Source organism: Lepus europaeus, chromosome 9, assembly GCF_033115175.1.
Source record: "Lepus europaeus isolate LE1 chromosome 9, mLepTim1.pri, whole genome shotgun sequence".
Classification (NCBI taxonomy): Eukaryota; Metazoa; Chordata; class Mammalia; order Lagomorpha; family Leporidae; genus Lepus; species Lepus europaeus.
The window spans coordinates 94,269,001-94,292,474 of record NC_084835.1 but is presented as its reverse complement, the minus strand read 5'-3'; the positions used below and the strand labels follow the sequence as shown (position 1 = coordinate 94,292,474).

Here is a 23,474-nt window from a genome sequence, read left to right as displayed (position 1 = left end):
GGACTCCACACATACATCCAAGGAAGGAAACTCTGTGGACATGCAGAGTCAGAGCACATGCCTATCATATCACCTCAAATGTTATTTGAATAAAAGGCTCAAGAAAGAATGTTAAGCAAGTAAAGGGGCTGGCATTTTGTCACAGCAGGTTAACCTGTTCCCTCTGATGCTGGCATCCTATATGGGAGCACTGGTTCAAGTTCAGGCTGCTCTTCTTCTGATCCAGCTTCCTGCTAATGTGCCTGGGAAAGCAGCAGAAGGATGGCCCAAGTACTTGGGCCTCTAGGACTCATGTGGGAGACCTGTATAGACCTTCAGGCTCCTGGCTTTGGCCTGGCAGAGTCCTGGCCATCGTGGCCATTTGGGGAGTTAAACAGTGGATGGAAGATCTCTTTCTGTTTCTGTCTCTCTGCCTTTCAAGTAAATAAAATAAACTAGTAACAGGTGAACCAGAACAGAGACCACAAGATGGAAGATGAAGAACAAAGAGGGATAAAGGTAGCACATCCACTTACAATCAGCTCCAAACAGACAGTGCAGAATTTTTAGGAAACGGTGAGGTAGGGCAGAACACAGATACGTGCAAAGAGAAGAGGCATATTGCAAGACGAGAACATGAAAAGCAATAATCGACCTCAGCAAAATGTAGGGGTGGGGCATGGCTGCAGAAGTGCAGTATTGTAAGCACTGGGGCAGTGGGAAGGGGGAGAGGGAAAGTATTAAAGCTTTAGTTCCAATGGGTGGGGAAGGCGTATTGGAGAAACGGGGTCGCTGGCCAGGGTAAGCTGTTTGGCCTCTGGTTTTATATAACAATAGAGAAATACCCTGTTGATCATGGGCGCTTGGAAAAGGGCAGTAAGCTGTAGAGGAATGGAAAACAACGAATGTCCCAGACACCTTACTCAGCACTTTTAGTGTCCCAGTTGTGCTTGGTTTGACGTGACAACTCCAACAGTGTGACTTTCCTTTCCGTGTAATGCTGCACGTGCCCACCAGCCATCTCTCTGCATTCTAGGCTGCTCCCTCTCTACCAGGTCTCCCTGACCTGCCCACCGTGGGTGTGCCTGAGAACCACTCAGCAAGCTCAATTGCACAGCATCTGCTCTTCACCTTCCCAAAAGATTAAGGAATGTTTTTGTTCTAAACCAACAATAGGTAAAAGACACTGCTGGCTTCTACCTCTGGCAAGCTCATAACCAACTTCCTTTAATGTCACACAATGGATACTTGGGCAGAGAAAGACAATCAGCTTTCAGGGCAAGGGAGTTACACTTGTGTTTGATTCGATAGAGGCAAGGGCAGGCAAAGAAGCGGAGTGCGGCAGCTGATTGGCCTAGAGCTGAGATCCCAGGGGCAGACCCTAGCTGCAGGCAAAGGGCAGGTCTGCCTGGGGCTTGGCTAGTCACCGCTTGGGGACTTCTCTTCTTCGCTGCTCTTCATTGTCAGGTAGTAGATGCGGTTGGCCTCTGGGTAGGTGACTTTGCTGAGTGGGAGTTTGTAGATGGCAGGGTTGTTGGTCGTCATCAGGAGGAAGATGAGGGAGGACACGCAGAATGGCCAGGTGCCTGATGGCACGCCAATCTGGAAATAAAAGTGTGGGGTCTGAAGAGTGTTCCCAAACTCCTGTGTGGGGCCGGGAACTCTGGGGGAGAAGGATGTGGTGGGTGCTGACGATGGAGGGCCTCTCCAGTGAGGCACTGGTGTTTCTGGATTCAGAATGTCAGAGTAGCTGGTCAAGGAATCTCAGATGTTGGTATCTTTGGGCACAGACTCTTTTAAGGATGGAGCTGAAAGATAGACCCAAGGATGGTTTCCCACCTCTGGTCCCATCTGCCTGCTCCTGTTCCCCACTCTTAGTTATATTGTGCTCTCTTTCAACCCATCTCCCCACCACACACACACCCTAGAGGCACATGTACCAAATGGCCAGTCCTTCTCTGGACAAACCTTGGATGAACCCTGACACAGGCATTGAACAGAATACCAGGAACCATAACACATTCAGGAGACTTCCGTGAGTTCTTCAATGTCCAGAAATCTGGCAGGGGAGGGGCCTTTTAGGGTGGTGTTCAGGGGGATCCAAACTTACCACTGCCATGATGTTGGAGAAGGCTGTTCCCATGTATGCACAGAACAGGGCTGTGGGGGGAATAAGGACCATCAGAGGCAGCTTCCCAGCTTGCCATGTTCTTCCATGGCAGGACAGGGAGCTCAGACCAAGAGCATGGGTCCCCTCTCCTTCCTGTAGCCCCAGTGTCTGCTCCATACCCTTCGTTGGGAATGCTTGCCTGACACTATACTATTAGCTACCTTTGCAGGCAGGTGTGGCCCATCTCCCACCAGACTTTGCATTCCCTGGATGTAGAGAGGAAGTCATATATCCTTAACTCTCTCTCTGCTTTCATGGTGACCCTGCATAGAGTCTGGGGAGGAGAGCCATCTCTTGTTTGTTCCCACTGACTTTGAGGATGGGTTAGGCCAAGCTGGGTGATTTATGCCAGGGAAGAGAATGGTTACACGTTATATGAGCAGAGGACCCTTCTGTCTCAGAGGTTGAGCTGCTATTGTGCTCTTCGACCTTCTCCAAGTCTCATCAGGACTGGACTGGAGTGGGCACCTGAGCCAGTCCCCAGGAGCCAGGCAGCGGGGTTCACCTGCAGAAGTTGGGCCTCAAGCATATTGAGGGAGTTTGTCTACCCTGCTGGCGCCTCTGGACAAGCTGCTTCCACCCCTGCACCTTTCCCTTCTCCTCTGTTCAAACCACCTTTCCCTTCTCTCTGTGTCTATCAAAATACTACCCAGAAGTGCGAGATAAGCCCCGGCTTCCCCCGCGGCCTTCCCAGGCGGTTCCAGCCACTTTACCCTGCCCTTCTCTGAAGGTCAATGGTGCCTACAGTCTGAGCCCCCCAACATGTGGCACTTTTCTACAAATATTTACCAAGCCCCCTGTCTCCGTGCCTGGCCTCATGCTGGCTGTTGAGGGGGATACATGGGACATGGAAATCATTTACAGCTTCTACACTAAATGGGGAAAAGCAAAAGTGCAGCTGTTCCAGATGCTATTCTGCCCTCTACTTGTCTTTAGTTTTACTTATTCAAGTCCTTTCCTGCTGTTTTCAGGGAATGTAAGAACTCCAGGAGAGGAAAGTTGCTGGAAAGATGGGACTGGTGTTTGCCCATTCCTTCTACCATGGATAGTTGTGCTCTGGGGCAAAATTGTTCTGAGTCCCATTTCCTCTCCTGTTAAATGGGGCTGACTGTCTATGCCTGGTGGTATTCTTGGGAGGACTAAGTGAATTCAGATACTTATATAAGACAGAGCTTGGTGCTGGGGTACACTAAGGACTGGCTGATTTCTTGTCAGATGGCACATTCTCTAGTTCCTGGATGGAAATCAAGCTTCCATAACATCGCCCTATGATTATCTGAGGTCTCAGTTCTCCCAGGGACATCAGCTCATTGGGTCTTTCCAACAATCTTTGCAGATACTACAGCCTTAATAATAATTTGTACAATTACTTTTCTTTTACTGGCCTGTGGCATCATAAAGATGTGGTCAGCAGTGTATCTTCCTTGTCTAGCCTAAGGCCTGGTGTGGCCATCTAGAAACAACTATTGAACAAAGAGTTGTAGCACACAGGAAATGCATATGCGATGTCCTTGTATACTTCACAACAGTGTGTCTGTGCAAGACCCTGAGGTGGTGGTGACCCCACTGGACAGGAGGAACCACAAGTGCCCCAGCTGTTAAAGGCAGCATTGGTGTTAGGTGCCAAGCAAGTGGTCCTTCTGTCACTGCTGCTCAGTACTTCAGTGGTCACCATGGATTTCACATAACCCGAGGGAAGGCTTAGTCAGAGTGACTTGGTTGTCAGCTTTTCTGAATACTTACCGCAGAAGAGGGCCAGCAGGTGGGTCTGCCAGGTGAGAGCGTAGAACATGCCCCCGATGGCGATGCAAGAGAGGACACAGTTGTAGCTCCAGAGACCCATGTAGATGGACGGGAAGGGCGTGGCCACGGAGAGAGCTGTGGGACAAGGTGTGGTGTGTCTGGTTGGGTCTGGGCCACAGAATGAGGGCCACCCTGTGGTTGGCACCAGGTCTCAGGGTGGCCTCTGTCCCACTGTTCATCCCACACCTCCAAATCTGCCTATCAAAGGGGACTCTGCCAAGAGGCTAAGGAAACCAAGGATAGGAAGAGAGCAGTGCTTTTCAAGTTCTTTTTCAAAGCTGGAGGTTTCACTCTGAGGTCAGACAGCTTCCTGCGTGAGGGGAAGACAAGGAGGTGGAACTCTAGTCCCTTCCTGCTCCTTTGGCCAGAGCAACTGCATCTTTTTTTTTTTTTTTTTTTTTTTAGAAAGAAATATTTTAATTTTAAAAAAGTTCTGTTTCAAATGGTTCAGGAAAGTTATGTATATTCACATATAGGTATATGGGGGTATTACAAAAAGTTCATGGAAAATGGAATTAAATGTTAAATTTATTTTGGCACAAAAATTTTTTGAAATCCACACATAGTTATCTCATGTCCATGAGTTTTTTGAAGACCCCCTCAAATGTGGAAGAAAGTTACAGCCAAAGAAATAGGCAATGCATCTGGATTTAGAACTTATGGGTGCCTTTTGCATTCTTTTTGTTTTTGAAATTTTTGGAAGAGTTGAAATGAATGCCAATTCAAAGAGAAAGCAAAGGTTTACTTCCCAAAGTTTTTGGAAAACACTGGATGCAATAAAAATTAGGCTTCTCCTCCCAGTGCCCCCTGCTCCATCATCTGACCCTGCTGTCAGAAAGAGCATCATGATATAGATGGGTGTGTACGTGGCTTATATATACAAAGATGCAGGAAAAGGAAATCCCATTTGAGAAACAGCAATCCAACTTTGGGAAAGCCTTTTCCAGCTTACTCAAAATTTCCAGGTGCCAGGCCACTTTTGCACAGCTTGGTCTGTTACTGTTTCCTGCCCCCTCCCAATTCCACTCCTCTGCCCTCAGGGGCAGGGGTTCAGTTTGCAGACTCCATGGGTTTCCTCTCCACGTGTCCTCTGGCTGCAATCTGCAACCTTTGGAGCTTCGAGAGAGAGAACGATAAATCCTTACCCCTGACAGTGTTTTAAAACTCTGGGGGAAGAGCTTACGTCTAGGAGATTTACTGTGTGCCAGGGAGAAGTGACGTCTGGGAAATTGGCCAGAGGGCCTCGCTGGAGTGACGGGGCGCTGTCCTACCTGCCAGCATCCCCACGATGGACCCAATGGCTGCGTGCAAGCAGATGAGTGGCGAGGAGATGAACAGAGCCACCAGAATCAAGCCACCTGTCCAGGGATTGTCGCAGCCGTACACCTGGCCGATCCCGACAGGGATGGCTTGTAACAGCTGCAAAGTCAACAGAATCCGGGTTACTGGAGCGTGGACCCAACATGCAAAGAGCAAGCCCCCAGGCCAGGGCTGAGCCATTGCTGGGGTTGGGTAACAGGGTGGAACAAGAAATTGCTGGTGCTGGCCAAGGTGAGAGAACAGGAGGGGAAGGCACAGGCTGGAACAAATGACTCCGCACTCCACCACCAGCCAGGCATCTGAGCATCCCTCCTGCAAAGCCAAGTGGGGCCCTCAGCACATGGGCTGGGCGCTTCTGAGGAACACATGGCTTCTGCTTTAAGAAGAGAAGCTTGGAGTGGACCAGAATATCCCTCATCACTATCTGCCATTGTGGGTTTCAGAGCACTAGCAGTTTTCCTCCAGAGCTTCTGGAATCCTGGAAATATTCCAGAAATATTGGAAATGTTCTAGGCCATTGTGATAGAAGATTCAACCAAAGGTCACTCAGCTTCCCGGCAGTCAGGCACAAGCTAGAGCCTCTGAACTTGACCCCTAGTCTAAGGTCTCTAGCAAGCCTCTGTTGACACGTCCTCTGTGGTGGCTGCTGCCCATTCAGAACCAACTTGGAAGGAGGAGAGGGCATTTTCTTTGTTCTCAAGGAGTACTTAGCATGGCAGAGAAGTACTGTGTGGATCATGGAAAGAACTCACAAGGCCCACACATCCCTGAGCCTGAGAGTGACTGGTGGTGCGGGGGCTATCAGTGGTAACTATCAGCTGGGACTGTCAGTTAAGTCGGCAATGATGTCAGATGGCGTTTCTCTGGCTCAGCTGAATCATCCATATTTTTACAGTCCCTTACGAGCACAAAGGAGTGGGGAGGATGGCAGGACAGGGAGAGCACTGGCCTGGGAGTTGAGAGCCGCAGCTTCCAGGGTGCCTTGTATGTATACATTGTGCAAGCAGGGGCATGTCACTTGCTCACTCTGGGTGATGGTGTCCTGCTTGTGTACTGGCCTGGCAGGTGATCTTCCAGCTCAATAATTCTCTCATTCTGTTCTCCATTACTGGGTCATAGGACCTCTTTGAGGGCAGGGCTCTTGATGGCTGGGCACGTGAAGGGTGCTTACTAAATATGTACTGAGTAACTTAGTGGCTTCCAAATTTGCTGTACGCTAGAGTCAGATTGGGATCTTTTTAAAAATAGTGATGCCTGATCCCTCCCTGAGCATTCTGATTTGATAGGTGTGGGGCATGACCCAGGCCTCAGGTGAGTCTAACATGCAGTTTGGGGATTAGCTATAGGTAATCTATGGTAGATATGGGAAGCTAACTGGAATTACTTCTCTAGATTAAAATTTTTACTTAAAATATTCTTTTTTTAAAGATTTATTTTATTTATTTGAAAGAGTTACAGAGAGAGAGAGAGAGAGAGAGAGAGGTCTTCCATCTGCTGGTTCACTCCCCAAATGGCTGCAATGGCCAGAGCTGAGCCCATCTGAAGCCAGGAGCCAGGAGCTTCTTCCAGGTCTCCCATGTGTGCATGCAGGGTTTCAAGGACCTGGTACATCCTCTGCTGCTTTCTCAGGTGCATTAGCAGGGAGCTGGATTGGAAGTGGAGCAGCCAGAACTCAAACCATCGCCCACATAAGATGCTGGTACTGCAGTCTGGGACTTCATCCTGCTGCACCATAGTACTGGTCCCTTAAAATATTCTTTTAATATTGAACTGTGGATTCATTTATGTGAAAGAGAGAGAGAGAGAGAGAGAGAGAGAGAGAGAGAGAGAGAGAGAGAGAGAGAGAAAGATACAGAGAAAGGGGGAGAGAGGGAGAAAGAGGGTAAGAAGGGGGGGAGGGAGAGAGAGAGAATCTGCCACCTCTTAGTTCACTCCTTAAATCCTTGTAACAGCCATGATTGGGCCAGGATGAAGCTAGGAGCCCAGAACTCAGTCTGGACCTTCCAAGTGGGTGGCAGGGATGTAAATAGATAAGCTGTTGTCTGTTGCCTCTTAGGGTGTGCATTAGCAGGAAGCTGGAATCAGAAGCAGAGCCATAACCAGAACCTAGACACTCTGATGTGGGATGGATATGGGATGTGAGTGTCCCAATCTCTGTGCCAAACACCTGCTCCGAAATTCTAGACTTTTAAACAAGTTAATTCTGGAACCAATCTGATTTCTTTAGGGAACAGTGTTATGGGGGTCCCAGAGAGCTGGCACGCTTTGCTGCCTTTGTCTGCAATTGGGCGGTCTTTTAATAGCCCAACACTGGACCAGAACCCATAAACTTGTGAAAGGAATGGAATGGTGGGATCCAGTCTTATTTGTGGTACTTGGGAACTCAGCTTACCTACGGGGAACAGGCTGGAAGTCTACTCAAAAAATCTCCACGGGTTGTCAACCTCTGAGGAATGCGGGGTGCTGAGGGGAGTCCAGCTTCCACCTTTCCATCCAGGAACATGGGTTTTCAGCCCAAGCAGTCAAGAATGAGAAGAATGAGGGAACAAGAGGCCTTGGAATGGAGCCTGGGATTAGAATGAAGCTCCGTCTGCTGGGACCCATATTTCAGCCTGGTGACCTGTGCACCGGGCAGCCTGCCCTCCTCCACGCTGCACTCCTGGCCACAGCAGACACCCTGTGCTGAAGGGCAGTCGGGTGTGCGGTGGAAATTTACCGAGAACCCAGCCTCTTCTGTCCTCCTGATACTCTCATGTAACAACAGCAAGCTGGATAAACAGAAAGGAAGCCACTGCACCCTGTCGTTTGACAGAGCAGCCAGGACATGGCAACTATTCTTCAAAGCTCAGGCTGGGGAGGAGTGGAAGAGAAAGAAGCTGACTGTTGGAAAGGTGGGCTGGTGGGGTGAGGAGAGGGTGAACTGGGGCCTCAGGGGACCCTGGGTTAGGTCCAACCATGTTACAAGTGGCCATCCTGAACATGAACAAGAGACTTCTCTCTGACCTACAGCACACAGGACCCCTCTGCTGGGAGGCCTGTAGCTGTCAGTTGGACAATACCTCTAGGTAGGTCAGGGATAGTGGGTCCTTACACCCGAAGGCAGTTGGCCTAATTGCTGGGTGGCCGATCCTTGACCATTCGTCAGCTGAGAGTTTTGTCCCAGTTCTAACTGCTCTGGCCATTTTCCATATGCTGAGGTGGGCTTTTCCCTAAAGGCTAGAGTTCTGTCTTTTCTGTTTCCTTGGGTTGAGACTCTACTGTGGCTAAATTCTCAGCCCTGGACAAAACTTAAAAGATAAAGCATTAGATTTTTGCGCTGTTTGTAGCAGTGTTTAGCCACCAGGGATAGGGAGTGTTTCCTCCTCTGATGGCTTAAGTTTAAATAATTAAAAAAAAAAGCTATTTAAGGGAGAAAGAGAGAGAGAGAGAGAGAGAGAGAGAGAGAGAGAGAGAACAAACTACCATCTGTTGGTTTATTCCTCAAATGCTTGCAATGGCCAGTTATGGACCAGACTGGAGCCAGGGACCTGGAACTCCATCTGGGTCTCCTCTGTGGGTGGCAAGGACCCAAGTACTTGAGCCATCATCAGCTGCTCCCAGGGTGCACAGTAGCAGGAAGCTGGACTCAGGAGCTGGAGGCAGGTGTCAAATCTGATATGGGATGCAGACATCCTAGTGGGCATCCTAACTGCTGATCCAAATGCCCACCTGGGTTTAGGTTCAGAGTGTGGTTGTCCCTGCAGGACCCTGAATGGTAGTCCTGGGGTGCTGTGCCAGCAGCAGGGCCATGTGAGGTTTTGGTGCATGGCTGGGTAGTAAGGGCTCTGAAATTTCATCACACAAGTGGTATTTGAGGATACAGTTTGTTTTCAAATACTAACATTACTACCACAGAAGCAACAGTCTAGACTACTCTAGAAAGTAGTGCTAGAAGAGTGGGGGCAAAAGAAAAAGGGAGATAGCTTTCCAAGGAATGCAGGGAACTTGCAGACACCTAAAATACCCTAAGATGGGGTGGTCTGCATTGAGAAGTAGGGAGTTTTGTCTTATGGTGTGTGTCCTGCCTTGGGCTAGGAGGACTTCCCATGCTTTGAACACCTGTGTCAGGCTGTCTGAGTTTTAAGCACAGGCAGTCATATAGTTTGACTTTGGGCTACTAACTGTCTTGTGCTGTTGTTTTCTCATTTGTAAAATGGGGATAATGCCAGCAGTATTAGGTTATTATGAAAGTTAAATGAGTTAATATGTTAAGGTCTTGGAACACAATAAACTTGCTTTGATATTAGCTCTTGGCTATCTCTACATTCATGAACAAGGCCAAAATTTACAATTCAATACATTTAATCTTAAGTTAGATTTTAATTACAGTTCTTTATCCTCAAGGTCTAGAGATCAGTAGACTAAATGAATATGTACGTTTGTGACAGTGGGGTAGGAGGCAGAGTTTCTCAACTTTGGCCCTATTGACATGTTGGGTTTTATAATTCTTTGTTGGAGGTGAGGAGTAGCTTACCTGTGTAAGTTGAATGTTTAGAATTATCTCTGGCCTCTACTTACTTCCTAGGTGCTAGTAACACCTCTCTAGACTTGACAATAAAAAATGTCTCCAGATATTGCCTAATGTCCCCAAGGGACAACATGGCCCTGGCTTGAGCACCACTGATACCGAAAACATATGAAAATTCACCCATATCTTCTACCTTTAAAACCCTAATTTTAAAATTTAATTTAATATCTTGCCTCTTCACCAAACCATCCTATCTAACATTTTCGCTTCAACTACCACCAGTCTATATTGTCAACTTAATGCTTATCTATTCACTTGTTTGTTATCTATTTCCCTGTGTAGAACATTGGTTTCATAAGGGCTAGAGTGCTTTATTCCTCATGTAATCCCAGTATCTGAACAAATGCCCAGAACATACTAGATATTCAGTAAAGATCTGTGGAAGGGATGTATAGATATGGTCAAATTTCTGAGGTCTACCATCTTTAAGGGATGCTTCTAAAGAAGCTGAGAGCCTGGGAATCCACAGACTGGTTAGAGAGAGGGCCTGGTAGGACTTGAGGTTCTGTACTCATCACCATTGGGGAACTTACCAAGGGCATTTCAATCTCTGTCCAGGTGATATTGGGCACTGAAGACACAGGCTCCACCAGTGTTGTGGGGAAGAAGAGGTTGTAGTGGCCAGTGGCTGTCAGGTATGTGGTCAATATGATGTTGAAGGGCAGGGTGAAGACTGGGAGGTCCCACTTGCTGAAGACTGAATTCAAGGCACTCGAAACAATTGGGCTGAGGATAGAAGGGGAACAGGGTTAAGTCTGTGATTATTCTTATGTATATGTTGTCTCATCAGCCACTGGGCTCTCCTCCCTTCTCTCTGGCACAGCCATTTCTGGCTCCCTTGAAATTCTAGTGATCTATTGACTTGAGGCTGGAAATGAAATATTCAATTTAAGCTTGCCCTTGTGAGAAAAATATTTAAAAAGAGAACTCATTTTAAGTAGAATATTTTATATATAATTTAAATATTTTCCAAGAAAACTAAACTGAATGTGATCCTTACAAAGTGTAAAGATTGTTCTTGGATCATCAAGTTGTACAACGATTATTGTCCTGGGCTGGAGTCTGACCTTTTAGGAGGGGCTGCCAGAGCGTGGAGGTAATGCACAGGCTGGAATGCAGTAAAAATACTGGGAGCTATCAATATGCAAATAGAACTTTTGGTCGCTTGTACCTGCTGTCTTTTTGGCCTCTTCCTTGGAAAGAGCATGGATTCTGGGACAGAACAGGATGAAAATCCCAATTCCTACATTTAAAGGCTGAGTGAGCAACACCAGACAATTACTCTCTGTTAAATTTAAGTTTCCCTTGAAATGGACCCTATTCTTAACATCTCCCATCTCCCATACTCTGTGAACTTCTGCACAAAATAGGACATCACACAATCTGGTTGAATGGTCTACCTTTAATTAATGAGTATGAATCTCAAATGGGTACTTCTGACTGCCTCAAACCCTACTGCATAGGAAAATTACTTAAAATTTTTCACTTTTCCCTTCAAGACTTGGCTGTCTGCTTCTCTTCACTCTCAACCAACCACTTGGCTTTATTTCATCAAGAAGGCAGAAGTGGTGAAATGAGAAATGTTTTGTTTTCCTACGCCTGCTGGTTTTGTTCCACATCCCCTGCCTCTCTGCCTTTTTTTTTTTTTGACTGTTTTTTAAAAGATTTATTTACTTATTTGAAAGGTGGAGAGGGGGGAGGGAGAGAGAGAGAGAGAGAGAGAGACTTCCATCTACTGGTTTACCCCCAAAAGGGCCTCAACAGCCAGGGCTGGGCCAGGCCAAAGATGGGTCTCCCATTTGGGTGGAGCTCATCTGGGTCTCCCATATGGGTGTCAGGGGCCCAAATACTTGGGTTATCCTCTGCTAGGCACATTAGCAGGAACCTGGATTGGAAACAGAGCAGCTTGGATTTGAACGAGCACTTCGGTGTGAGATGCTGGCACTGCAGGGAGCAGCTTAGCTCACTGTACTGGACCCTCTGCCTTTTTCATATGATGGAAGCTTTTCTGCTCCTTCATCAGGAGGGTCAAGGGGTTCTTGCTCCACTCCATCATGTCAAGGACTTCACTCCTACAACCTTTTCCTCTTGCTTCTGTGGCTTCAACCACTTCCTTTTCTCCAGATTATTCTCATCACTATATAACATGCTTTAGTATCTTCTATCTTCATTTAACTTGAGGTCCACTTCAGTAACTGCCTCTTCCTCTGCCCCTCTTCTCAGCTGTACGCCTCAAAAATTCATCTGTTTTTGCCTCCTCAATCCTTCTGCTCCTACACATTCCCAAACCCAATCTCATTAGATCATGTTTTCTCATTACATCACACAAATGGCCCTGGGCCAGTTTATGGATGGCACCTATCTTGCCAAATCCTTAGCCATTCCCTGTCCCATTTCAATGGGCCCGCCCACTGTACTGAATTACTTTCTCCTCTGACTACCATCGCAGTGGACTTTATCTTGTTAGCTCATTCTCAGGATCTTTCCATGGCTTTCCCTCTTTTCTGCCAGACATTTAAATGTTTGAAGACCCTACAGCTCTGTCTTAGATCTTTCCTCTTTTTAAAAGTCTTCTGTCTGGCGGTGAGCTTGTGTAGTCTCATGATGGCATACCTTCTTTCTGCTACGACTGCCACATCTTCACACCACTCAGTTCAAGACCTGTGTATTTGATCACCTTCTCAAAATCTCTGCTTGGACAGCTGAAGTACAAAATGTCCAAACAACTCTTATTTGGTGCCCATCTCCCACCACAAGCATGTTTTTCTGTTACTCTGGTCCCTAACCCAAGGGCTGGGGGAAATTATGAGACTGTATTGAATCTTCTTTCCTTTTTCTCTCTCATCTTCCACAGCCTCTAGGCAAGTCCTGTTGTCTCTATCACCTTAAAATACCCCTCACCCTCAATCATGCTGGCCACATCACAGATAGCATCCACGTCCAAGCCTCTCTCACCCCTCTGAGGGTTACTATGGCAGGCTCCTAGGCAGCCTTCCAGCATCTGCTCTTGCTCCAGCTGGAATCTGCTTTCCACACTGCAAGCAGAGTTATTTGTTGGAGTTTAAGCTATATCTCCCTCCTCTGCTTAAAACCCTTTAACTGCTTCCTATCACAGTTGTCTTAAAAACCAGAGGACTGACTGAATCTACAGCACATATGGGGCCCAGCCTTTGCCTTACTCTCCACCTGCAGTCCCTGCCGCTTTTCTCTTCACTGGCCTCAGCCTCACTGGTCTTGCTTCTGTTTTCTTTTTCTTTCTTTTCTTTTCTTTTCTTTTCTTTTTTCTTTTTGACAGGCAGAGTTAGACAGTGAGAGAGAGAGAGAGAGAGAGAGAGAGAAACGTCTTCCTTCTGTTGGTTCACCTCTCAAATGGCTACTACTGCCGGCGCGCTGCGCCGATCCGAAGGCAGGAACCAGGTACTTTCTCCTGGTCTCCGATGAGGGTGCGGGGCCCAAGCACTTGGGCCATCCTCCACTGCCCTCCAGGGCCACAGTAGAGAGCTGGACTGGAAGAGGAGCAACTGGGACAGAACCGGTGCCCCAAGTGGGACTAGAACCTGGGGTACCGGCGCTGCAGGCCTAGTGAGCCACGGCGCCGGCCGCTTCTGTTTTCTGAACAGACCATACCTCTCTCATTGGAGTCTTCTGCCTGTGCCATCCTCCACTGAGATCTTCAGATGGAAGATGCCTTGTTATCATGTAGGAGACAGCTCAGGAGTTCCCTTGCAAAAGGGCCTTGCTTGATCACCATGTCTGAAATCACTCTTTGTCCTATTTACCCATTCTGCTTTCCTCAAGGCACTTATCACACCTCAAAATGATCCTTTTTAAATTAACTACTTTATGAGTTTATTTCTACTTTTGCCAAGAAGAGTGCAAACTCCAAGAGGAGAGACTTTCCCGTGTTTGTATCTGTAACTATCCCTGACAATAGAATGGTCCTTGTACTCGGCAACTTAACCCAGGCACTCAAAAAGTTTGTTGCATGGAGAAATTTGGAAAAATAACACCACAAATACCTACCTTGCATTTTGGTTGAATTTTGAGAACTACATGAATGGTTTAATGAATGTACTGGAGCAGTAACACAGAGCTCAGCCCAGGGTAGGGTGTCAATGTTTGCTTGTGTTTTTAATTAAAACAAAGTTATTTGTGTATTTATTTATTTGAGAGAGAGAGAGAGAGAGAGAGAGAGAGAGGCAGAGAGAAATTTTCTGTTGTTTCAGTCCCCAAATGATTGCAATAGCCAGGACTAGGCTAGGCTGAAGCCAGGAGCTAGGAATCTAGTTGGGTCTCCCATATGTGTAGCAGATACCCAAGTACTTGGGCTATCAACTGCTGCCTCCCAGGGACCACAGGAGCAGGAAGCTGGAATTAGAAGCACAGCCTGGAGTTGAGACCAGGCACTTTGATTTGAGGAATTGGGATGCGAGCGTCTTAACCACTAGGCCAAATGCTCAACTCTGTCTTTTACTTTGGGACGTGGAGGTGGGGGCAGTGAGGTCTAACAGCCACCTGGTGCAATGTGGCTGAGGGGCTGTCCAGAGGGACTTAATCCATGTACTCACAAATCAAATGTAGGCCAATGAGGACAAATTCTCCTCAGACAAGGGCAAAGGCATGTGGGGGCTTTAAGGAAACCTTCACAGAAAATGGCTGCCTTGGCATTTTGTCCCAATGGATTAAGAAATAAAGAAACCCTCAGAAGAAAAATAAATTGCCCAGAATGCTTAATGTAGTAATTTATTTGCAAGCACTACTAAAAAGTAATGAAAGAGTCCTTAAGCTAAATTAAGCTAACTGTTTTTCGTAACTCCAGACTTTGAAACCAAAGAAAGATATTTCCTTCTTAGAAATGTTAAAAATAAATCTCTGAGTCTGATTTATTGCTGAGAACAGGAATAAATCAGCATGTCTGAGAGGAGCTGAGAACAGGGAGGCACAGACACACGAAGTCAGGAGCTGGGGACAGGGTTCACCGTGACAGCAGCAAGCGCGGTGATAGCACACTACTGGGACCCTCAGACCCTCCGCAGTGACTTTTAAGTCTAACTGCAAGAGGGGGTGATTGTCCAGTAGGACTCCAAGCAATGCTTCCAGTTCAAAGACTCTATGCTTGGAGCCGATGCTATGGTGTAGTAGGTTAATCCTCCACCTGGGGTGCCAGCACCCCATATGGGTACCGGTTCTAGTCTTGGCTGCTCCTCTTCTAATCCAGCTCCCTATTTATGGGCTGGGATAGCAGTGGAAGATGGCCCAAGTGCTTTGGCCCCTGCACCCACGTGGGAGACCCAGAAGAAGTTCCTGGCTCCTGGCTTTGGATCAGCCCAGCTCCAGCCATTGTGGCCATTTGTGGAATCAACCAGCAGACGGAAGACCTTTCTATCTCTTTCTCACTGTCTGTAACTCTACCTCTCAAATAAATAAAATCTTTTTTTAAAAAAAGAGACTCTATGCTTTATACAGGCCAGTGATTCCATCACAGGCAAGCTTTCAGCTTTTAGAGCTTGGCTAAGCCACACAATGGATGATCCCCATGTGACCTGGATTACATTGGTTTAGTAGCGAATACTGTGGATTCAGAGTGCCTTTTACTGGGTGTGCACCGGGGCATGTCATTCAGCCTCTGCCTGCCTTGGCCTTCCCTTCTGCAAACTGGGGATAAACATGATCCTACCCTGCCTAGCGCTGTGTCTGGTGTGCAGGAATGACTCAGTGAATGCTAGCCTTCATGATTAACTCTATCCTTCAAGGTGATCAGCATGGTAGAAAGTAGATGACCTTTTTGTGCTTTAGAAGGTCTCTGTTAGTCCATATTCCAGAACGACCCCTTTGTGCTGCAACTGAATTCACAAGTTTTCCTGGCAGCTTGCATGACCAAGCAGCCTGGCTAGGAAGACACTGGGCCCCATAACGGTACATGGGCTGTCCCTTGTCCAGTCTAAGACACAAGTGCCTTGGGACCCTGTGGACCCATGAGCAGAGAGAGGGAGAGGTGCCTCACCAGGCCATGGTTGCGAAGATGACAGGAAGCAGAAGCCACCAGAAGTAGTCACTCTTCTCCGAGAACACAGGTATCAGCATCCCCACCAGCATCCCGTTGTACCCGTGGAGTCCGGAGGCAATGGCCGACCTGGGGGTGGAGCAGGGTTGACATCAGTGCTGCTGGGTGGGGCCCTCCCTCCTGAGAACCCTCCCTCCTGAGAACCCTCCCTCCTGAGAGTCTGAAGTTAGGCTTAGTTAAGCTGATTCCTTTAATAATAATGCTTAGCCCAGAGTCAGCCCACTTAGTGAAAACTGGGTGGTCACAGAGCTGCCATCATTTTCTCAGTGACAACACACACACACACACACACACACCCTGCCCTTTGCTTCCCGTTGCTGCTGTAGAACTAAAATGATGGCACTTTTGTCTTGTCTGTGGCTAAGCTTTTCTCTGTTTCTCAGGGAGTCTCAGACTTCTAGGTATAGAAAGAATCTAAGTAATCGAAATCTGACTCAGGGTGTGTGTGTACATGAGAAACAGGCAGTAGAGTGAGGGGAGGTGGGGGAAGATGTGACTCTGCGTTCTGTGGGGTTCTCTCTGAGGTCTGAGTGCTTCTCCTCTCTGCCGCACAGAGTGGATGCTGGATGACATGGGGGGAAAGTGGGAAATGAGAACAAGGGACCCTCCGGTTGAAGCAGACATGAAGTCTCAGCTGGGGTCCAGTTTGCTTCTCATCCCCAGACCTGCCTCCCATCCATGGACGTAAGAGGCCTCTCAGCTTGCCAGATGCAGACTGGTGCCCCAGAATGGTGCCCTAGCAGTGTGTGGGCAGCTTTTCTCTGAGACGAGCCAACCCATGAAATTAGCCTGGATGGGATGCGGACCAGCAGGTGGGTTGGGAGGGAGTGTGATATTGGTTCGAACATCCTGATGCTCTAGGCTCACCAGAGGCCTCTGGCCATGGTGACTGGGCAAGTGACACCATGGAGGCACAAGACCCAGATAATGCGCCGAGCCTGGGGCCTGCCACCACTGACTGTGGCACCTAAGATGAGCCTCCCAGGTTCGTCCCTGGCTTGTGGGTTCCACGGCCTTCACTGTCTGCCATGTGAAGTGGTATTTGGTCCTGTCTTCCCCACGCATCCTGCCAAGATGACCATACAGAAGGACTCACCTGTCTTGGCTCAAGATGAGGGCAGTTAAGGTGGAGACCGCTGTTCCCAGAATCCCAGTAATGGCCCACCAGGGATTCTGGATGACAAGCCCCACGAAGATGATGAGTCCACTGAGAGGGTTGTTGACCAGCATCACCTGGGCTGTGCCTCGCAGGACCCAGTCTATGAACTGGAGGACCAGTGGCTTGTCTGCAAGAGAAGAGCCATCAGCAGGGTCCAGCCTGTGCTGTCTTGCTGGGCCATGGTTGGCATGGCAACCATGGCAACCAGGGATGCAGAGGCCAGGGCATGTCTCCTCATTCTGGGAAGGGGGTAGTGGGAGGGGGGAGTAGGGAGAGGTAGGTGCCCAACTCAGTCTCTGAGTGGCCCAGCGATCCATCTCCAGTGGGTGGTCATTTCTGCCATGCAGGCTGACACACCGTGCTGAGTCCAGTTGAAGGCAGTTCCAGCCATTGGCTTGGTTGGCAAGGAAGCCCCAGGAGCCTACTGAGGGAAGGAGTGGGGAGGAATGGATACTCTTTGAGCACTGTGATATGGCTCAGTTGAGGACTGCGAGCTGAGCAGCAAGTTGCCTGAAGAAAGGAAGCAGGGAAAGAAATCGGCGTAGCCCAGTTGTGAAAATTATTGAGTCAGGGCCCAGACAAAACCAGAGGTGGCAGAGGGGACAAGTGTTCTGCTTGTTCCTGGGTTTGGTTTCCAGGACAACCTGTGCAGGAGGGAGGCAGGTGGGGTGGGGAGGAAGGCAGGTAGGGATGGGGAGGGTGCTGCATTTGTTCAGGGCAAAGCCAAAGGGAAAGACACTTGGGACCTTGGGAGGGTGATGTCAATGTTTTCTTGGTACACGGTAGGTGCATAATAAGTGCTGTGGAACAACAAAACAAACAACCCACTTAAGGGATGGGCCAAGGACCTCAAAAGACATTTTTCAAAAGAGGAACTCCAAATGGGCAACAGGCACATGAAAAAATGTTCAAGATCACTAGCAATCAGGGAAATGCAAATCAAAACCACAATGAGGGTTTCACCTCACCCCAGTTAGAATGGCTCACATTCAGAAATCTACCAACAACAGATGCTGGCGAGGATGTGGGGAAAAAGGGACACTAACCCACTGTTGGTGGGAATGCAAACTGGTAAAGCCACTATGGAAGTCAGTCTGCAGATTCCTCAGAAACCTGAATATAACCCTACCATACAACCCAGCCATCCCACTCCTTGGAATTTACCCAAAGGAAATTAAATTGGCAAACAAAAAAGCGGTCTGCACCTTAACGTTTATTGCAGCTCAATTCACCATAGTTAAGACCTGGAATCAACCTAAATGCCCATCAACAGTAGACTGGATAAAGAAATTATGGGGTATGTACTCTATAGAATACTATACAGTAGTCAAAAACAATGAAATCAGGTCATTTGCAATTCATTGGAGGAATCTGGAAAACATCAGGCTGAGTGAATTAAGCCAGTCCCAAAGGGACAAATCTCATATGTTCTCCCTGATCGGTGACAACTAACCGAGCTCTAAAAAGGAAACCTGTTAAAGTGAAATGAACACTATGAGAAATGGTGACTTGATCAGCCCTTGCCCTGACTGTTGGTGAATAACTTAATACTTTATCCCTTTTAGTATTTTTTTTGGTTGTTCTACTTAATACTATTGGTTGAATTCTGTAATTAATACACAGTTATTCTTAAGTGTTGAAACTTAACTGAAAAATGATCCCTGTTAAATATAAGAGTGGGAATAAGAGATGGAAGAGATGTACAATTTGGGACATGCTCAAGCTGACTTGCCCCAAATGGTAGAGTTAGAAACATACCAGGGGACTCCAATTCAATCCCATCAAGGTGGCATGTACCAATGCCATCTTACTAGTCCAAGTGATCAATTTCTGTTCACAATTGATCATAATGATAGGACTAAGAGTCAAAGGGATCACATAAACAAGACTAGTGTCTGAAAATACTAACCGATAGAATAAAAAAAAAAGGGAGAGAACGATCCACCATGGAAAGCGGGATGCACAGCAGACTCATAGAATGGCAGGTGTCCTAAACAGCACTCTGGCCTCAGAATCAGCCCTTAAGACATTTGGGTCTGGCTGAAAAGCCCATGAGAGTATTTCAGGCATGGAAAGCCAAGACACTCTGGCAAAAAATAAATAAATAAATAAATAAATAAAAAAACCTAAATGAAAGATCTCTGCAAGTGAGATCCCAGTGGAAACAACATGTCATCAAAGAAGGAGGTACCTTTCTCTGAAGGGAGGAGAGAACTTCCACTTTGACTATGACCTTGTCTAAATATGATCAGAGTTGGCGAACTCAAAAGGCTTCCATAGCCTTGGCAACTCATGACAAGAGCCTAGGGTGATTACTGATGCCATAAACAAGAGTGTCAATTTGTTAAGTCAACAACAGGAGTCACTGTGCACTTACTCTTCATGAAGGATCTCTGTCCTTAATTGTGATTTAATGCTAGAACTAGTACTGAAACAGTATTTTTCACTTTGTGTTTCTGTGTGGGTGCAAACTGTTGAAACCTTTACTTAATATATACTAAATTGATCTTCTGTATATAAAGAGAATTGAAAATGCATCTTGATGTAAATGAAAGGGAAGAGGGAGCGGGAGAGGGGAGGGTTGTAGGTGGGAGGGAAGTTATGGAGGGGGGAAGCCATTGTAATCCATAAGCTGTACTTTGGAAATTTATATTCATTAAATAAAAGTTAAAAAAAAAATAAGTGCTGTGGAACCACTGAAGAAATGACTACCCAGTTTTTTGGGAATGGCTTATCTGAGAGCACTTCAAAAAGCTCATGGGAAAATGGAATTAAAAGATAAGTCTATTTTGGTGCAAAAACTTTTAAAACCCATGCATAGTTTTTGTCATAATATGTTCACTTTCCGCAAACTTTTTGAAGGACCCTTATAGGCATGGATTTCAAAACTTGTCAATTCAATTTTCCATGAGCCTTTTAAAGTGTCTTTGTGTGTTGCTAATGTGGTATACAGAAGTTGGGGAATGCATTTCACTGGGAAACTATGGGATTCCCAGCTTGGTTGGGTATGTTGCACTCACGCGGAGTCAACTCTGAGTTGGCGTCTCCTTTCTCCCAACTGTGGGAGGCCTTGCTATGGGCAGGGGGCGGGGAGAAGCTGCCTTGGTCCCAGGTGGAGGGAGGTGGCTTCTGGCCTCGGCTGGCCACTCCTTCCTGGGGTGTTGGCCTACCTTTCAGGCAGTTCCTGTACTCTTTCATTTCACCGGTGAGGTAGCCCATGGCTTGAAAGAGGCTGAAGCCACGTTGGCCAGAGGACCCGAGAGGGGGCACCTCGCTCTCTGTCTTTTTACTCCTTTCATTGAGTTTTTCGATTTTCACAATGTGGCTGTCTTCATCAGACGACCGAAGATCCTTTTCAGAGAAGCCATAAGAAGATGCCAGAAAGATGGTGAGATAAACAGTGAGCCCTCTGTCCACTGTCTGATGCTGCCCCATGTGCCCTGAGCCAGCCCCATCTCCTTCCCAGGACCTTGGCACCTGCCTCTGAGGGGACATTACTCAACATTTTTGGGCCATGGATCCCATTTGGCAGAGTGGTGAGTTCTAAGAACTTCTTTCTGGAATCATATATATATATATTTTTTGACAGGCAGAGTGGACAGTGAGAGAGAGACAGAGACAGAGAGAAAGGTCTTCCTTTTGCCGTTGGTTCACCCTCCAATGGCCGCCGCGGTAGGTGCTCTGTGGCCAGCGCACCGCGCTGATCTGATGGCAGGAGCCAGGTGCTTCTCCTGGTCTCCCATGGGGTGCAGGGCCCAAGCACTTGGGCCATCCTCCACTGCACTCCCTGGCCACAGCAGAGAGCTGGCCTGGAAGAGGGGCAACGGGGACAGGATCGGTGCCCTGACCGGGACTAGAACCCGGTGTGCTGGCACCGCAAGGCGGAGGATTAGCCTAGTGAGCCGCAGCGCCGGCCTCTGGAATCATATTTTTAAAAAAGATAGATTTATTTATTTATTTGAAAGAGGTAGAGGTAGAGGTAGAGGTAGAGGTAGAGGTAGAGGTAAAGGTAGAGGTCTTCCATCTTCTGGTTCACTTCTCAAGTGGCTGTAACAGCCAGAGCTGAGCCAATCCAAAGCCAGGAGCCAGGAGCCAGGAGCCAGGAGCTTTCTCCAGGTCTCCCATGTGGTTGCAGGGGCCCAAGGACTTGGACCATCTTTCACTGCTTTCCCAGACTGTTAGCCAGGAGCTGGATTGTAAGAGGAGCAGCTGGGTCTCAAACCAGTACCCATATGGGGTGCCAGCGCTGCAGGCTGGGTCTTTAACCTGCTACTCCACAGTGCTGGCCTCGTGGAATCACTTTTTTAAATGTACAAAATTAAACAGGGTTATAAGGAAATTCAGTGCTACTGAAATGCAGTTATTACATTATAAAAACTTGTGATACATGAGTATATTTAACATTTAAAGAAGTTCATGGACATGGAATTAACACACATGTTTATCTTAATGCAAAAAAATGTTGAAGTCTGGGGCTTAGGCTGGCACTGTGGCTCAGCAGGTTAATGCCCTGGCCTGAAGTGCTGACGTCCCATATGGGTGTTGGTTCTAGTCCTGGCTGCTCCTCTTCCGATCCAGCTCTCTGCTATGGCCTTGGAAAGCAGTAGAAGATGACCCAAATCCTTGGGCCCCTGCACCCACGTGGGAGACCTAGAAGAAGCTCCTGGCTCCTGGCTTCAGATTGGCGCAGTTCTGGCTGTTGCAGCCAATTGGGGAGTGAACCATCAGATGGAAGACCCCCCTCTCCCCCCCCCGCCTCTCTTCTTGCTGTGTAGCTCTGACTTTCAAATAAATAAATAAGTAAATAAATAAATAAATCTAAATAAATCTTTAAAAATAAGAAATCTGGGGCTTGTATTGTGGTATAGCAGGTAAAGCTGCCACTTGTGCCAGCATCCCACATGGGTGCCGGTTTGAGTCCCAGTTGCTCCACTTCTGATCCAGCTCCCTGCTAATGCATCTGGGAAAGCAGTGGTAGATGGCCCAAGTCCTTGGAGACCCAAAAGAAGCTCCTGGCTCCTGGCTTTGCATTGTCCCAGCTCTGGCCATTGTGGCCATTTGGGGAGTGAATCAGTGGGCGGAAGATCTCTCTCTTCTTTCTCTGTATCTCTGCCTTTCAACTAAATAAATAAATCTTTTTAAAAAAAGTTGAAATCCCTGTGTAGTTTTTCCATCATATGCATTTTACACAAACTTTTTGAAGATGCCTTGTATGTATGGATGTCAACGTTGGTTTGCACCCAAATAAGCGTATCTTTTAATTGCATGTCTGTGAACTGTTTTCAGTCTCCCTGTATATCAGGAAGGGAACCTGTGCCGCCTGGGGCCCCTCTGCCTGGGCTGCTTGTGCACTGCCATGTTCAGAGAGTGCTACAGCCCTTCCTGTGGAGATAACGGAGTCATTTGGGAGAGTGAGCCAGAGGAGAAAGACTGTGGCGTGTAAATGAGTGCCTTCTCGACTCGTCAAGAGCATCACGTCCCCTCCAAGAGGGTTGCGTTTTCTATCCAAGGGCTGCTAGGACCCCTGGGGATGAGCCATGTGTGCTGGCTGTGGACCTGGTCCCCTGGGCTGGGGCAGTTCCTCCTACAACAAGTGCATTGGGAAGCTTGGGGAACAGCACTTTCCACCCTCCCCTCCCCAACCCCCCAAGGTCCTCACCTTTTCTTCCGGCATTTCCAGGAGGGGCAGCACAGGGTGCGTGTCCTGGGGGCTTGGGGGCCAGGTGGCGCTGGCGAAGTCTGACTCGTAGGCTTTGTGTCTGCTGGACAAGGGCTCGGGCAGGAGAGGGCTGCTGTGGCTGTCGCGCATCTGCTTCAGGGAGTGATCGCTCATCTAGCAGGCCGCGGGGAGGGAAAGGACAGGTGCATGAGTGCCCCATGCCACCTGCTGGGTGCCCCCTCTGACATGGCCTTTGACGCCAGGAGCCCTTTCACCCATTCGCTCCCCCAGCTGCCTGTCGTCCCTTCTCTCCTTGACCACCGTATGTCCCATCATTTTCCTCCTTTGCTCTCCCTGGTTCTTCCCACCCAGGAGGAACCCAGCCCTCTAGCCCGTCCACACCTCCATCAAGTAATGAATATGGCCAGACAGCAACCGTAGGAACCAGGTAGACTGCGTTCACTTGAGCTCTGGGAGCTTCCTTTTCTTGCTGTTAGCCCACCTCAGTCTGCTTTCTGCTCCAACGGGCTTTGCTGAGGTCTCAAGACCTCCATGAGGGCAGATCCATCACGTGCCTGTTCTCATCTCGCTAGGCTGCTCAGAGTCGCTCATCTCTCCTGGACCCCTGTGCCTCTGTCTGCTTGCTCCTCTCCCTCTCCTTGGCTGGCTCCGCCTCCCACCCACACAAGTTCCCCCACAGAATCCTGTTCCTGGTCACTTGCTCTTTTGTTTCTTTCTTTCATTTTTTTCCCT

At 48.0% G+C, this 23,474-nt stretch overlaps 1 protein-coding gene across 1 annotated transcript in view; it reads right to left on the bottom strand.

Moving 5' to 3' along the window:
• Positions 1–22,895, bottom strand: part of SLC14A2 (solute carrier family 14 member 2) — a 52,476-nt gene extending 29,581 nt beyond the window's left edge. Inside the window, exons 1-9 of the mRNA XM_062200269.1 lie at positions 22,722–22,895; positions 20,233–20,413; positions 17,000–17,189; positions 15,844–15,972; positions 10,373–10,565; positions 5,224–5,371; positions 3,893–4,027; positions 2,090–2,139; positions 1,407–1,581 (exon numbers count right to left, since the gene is read on the bottom strand). Coding sequence (XP_062056253.1) covers positions 1,407–1,581; positions 2,090–2,139; positions 3,893–4,027; positions 5,224–5,371; positions 10,373–10,565; positions 15,844–15,972; positions 17,000–17,189; positions 20,233–20,413; positions 22,722–22,895 — 1,375 coding nt within the window. The remainder of the gene's footprint in view (positions 1–1,406; positions 1,582–2,089; positions 2,140–3,892; positions 4,028–5,223; positions 5,372–10,372; positions 10,566–15,843; positions 15,973–16,999; positions 17,190–20,232; positions 20,414–22,721) is intronic.
• Between the last annotated feature and the right edge of the window lie 579 nt (positions 22,896–23,474).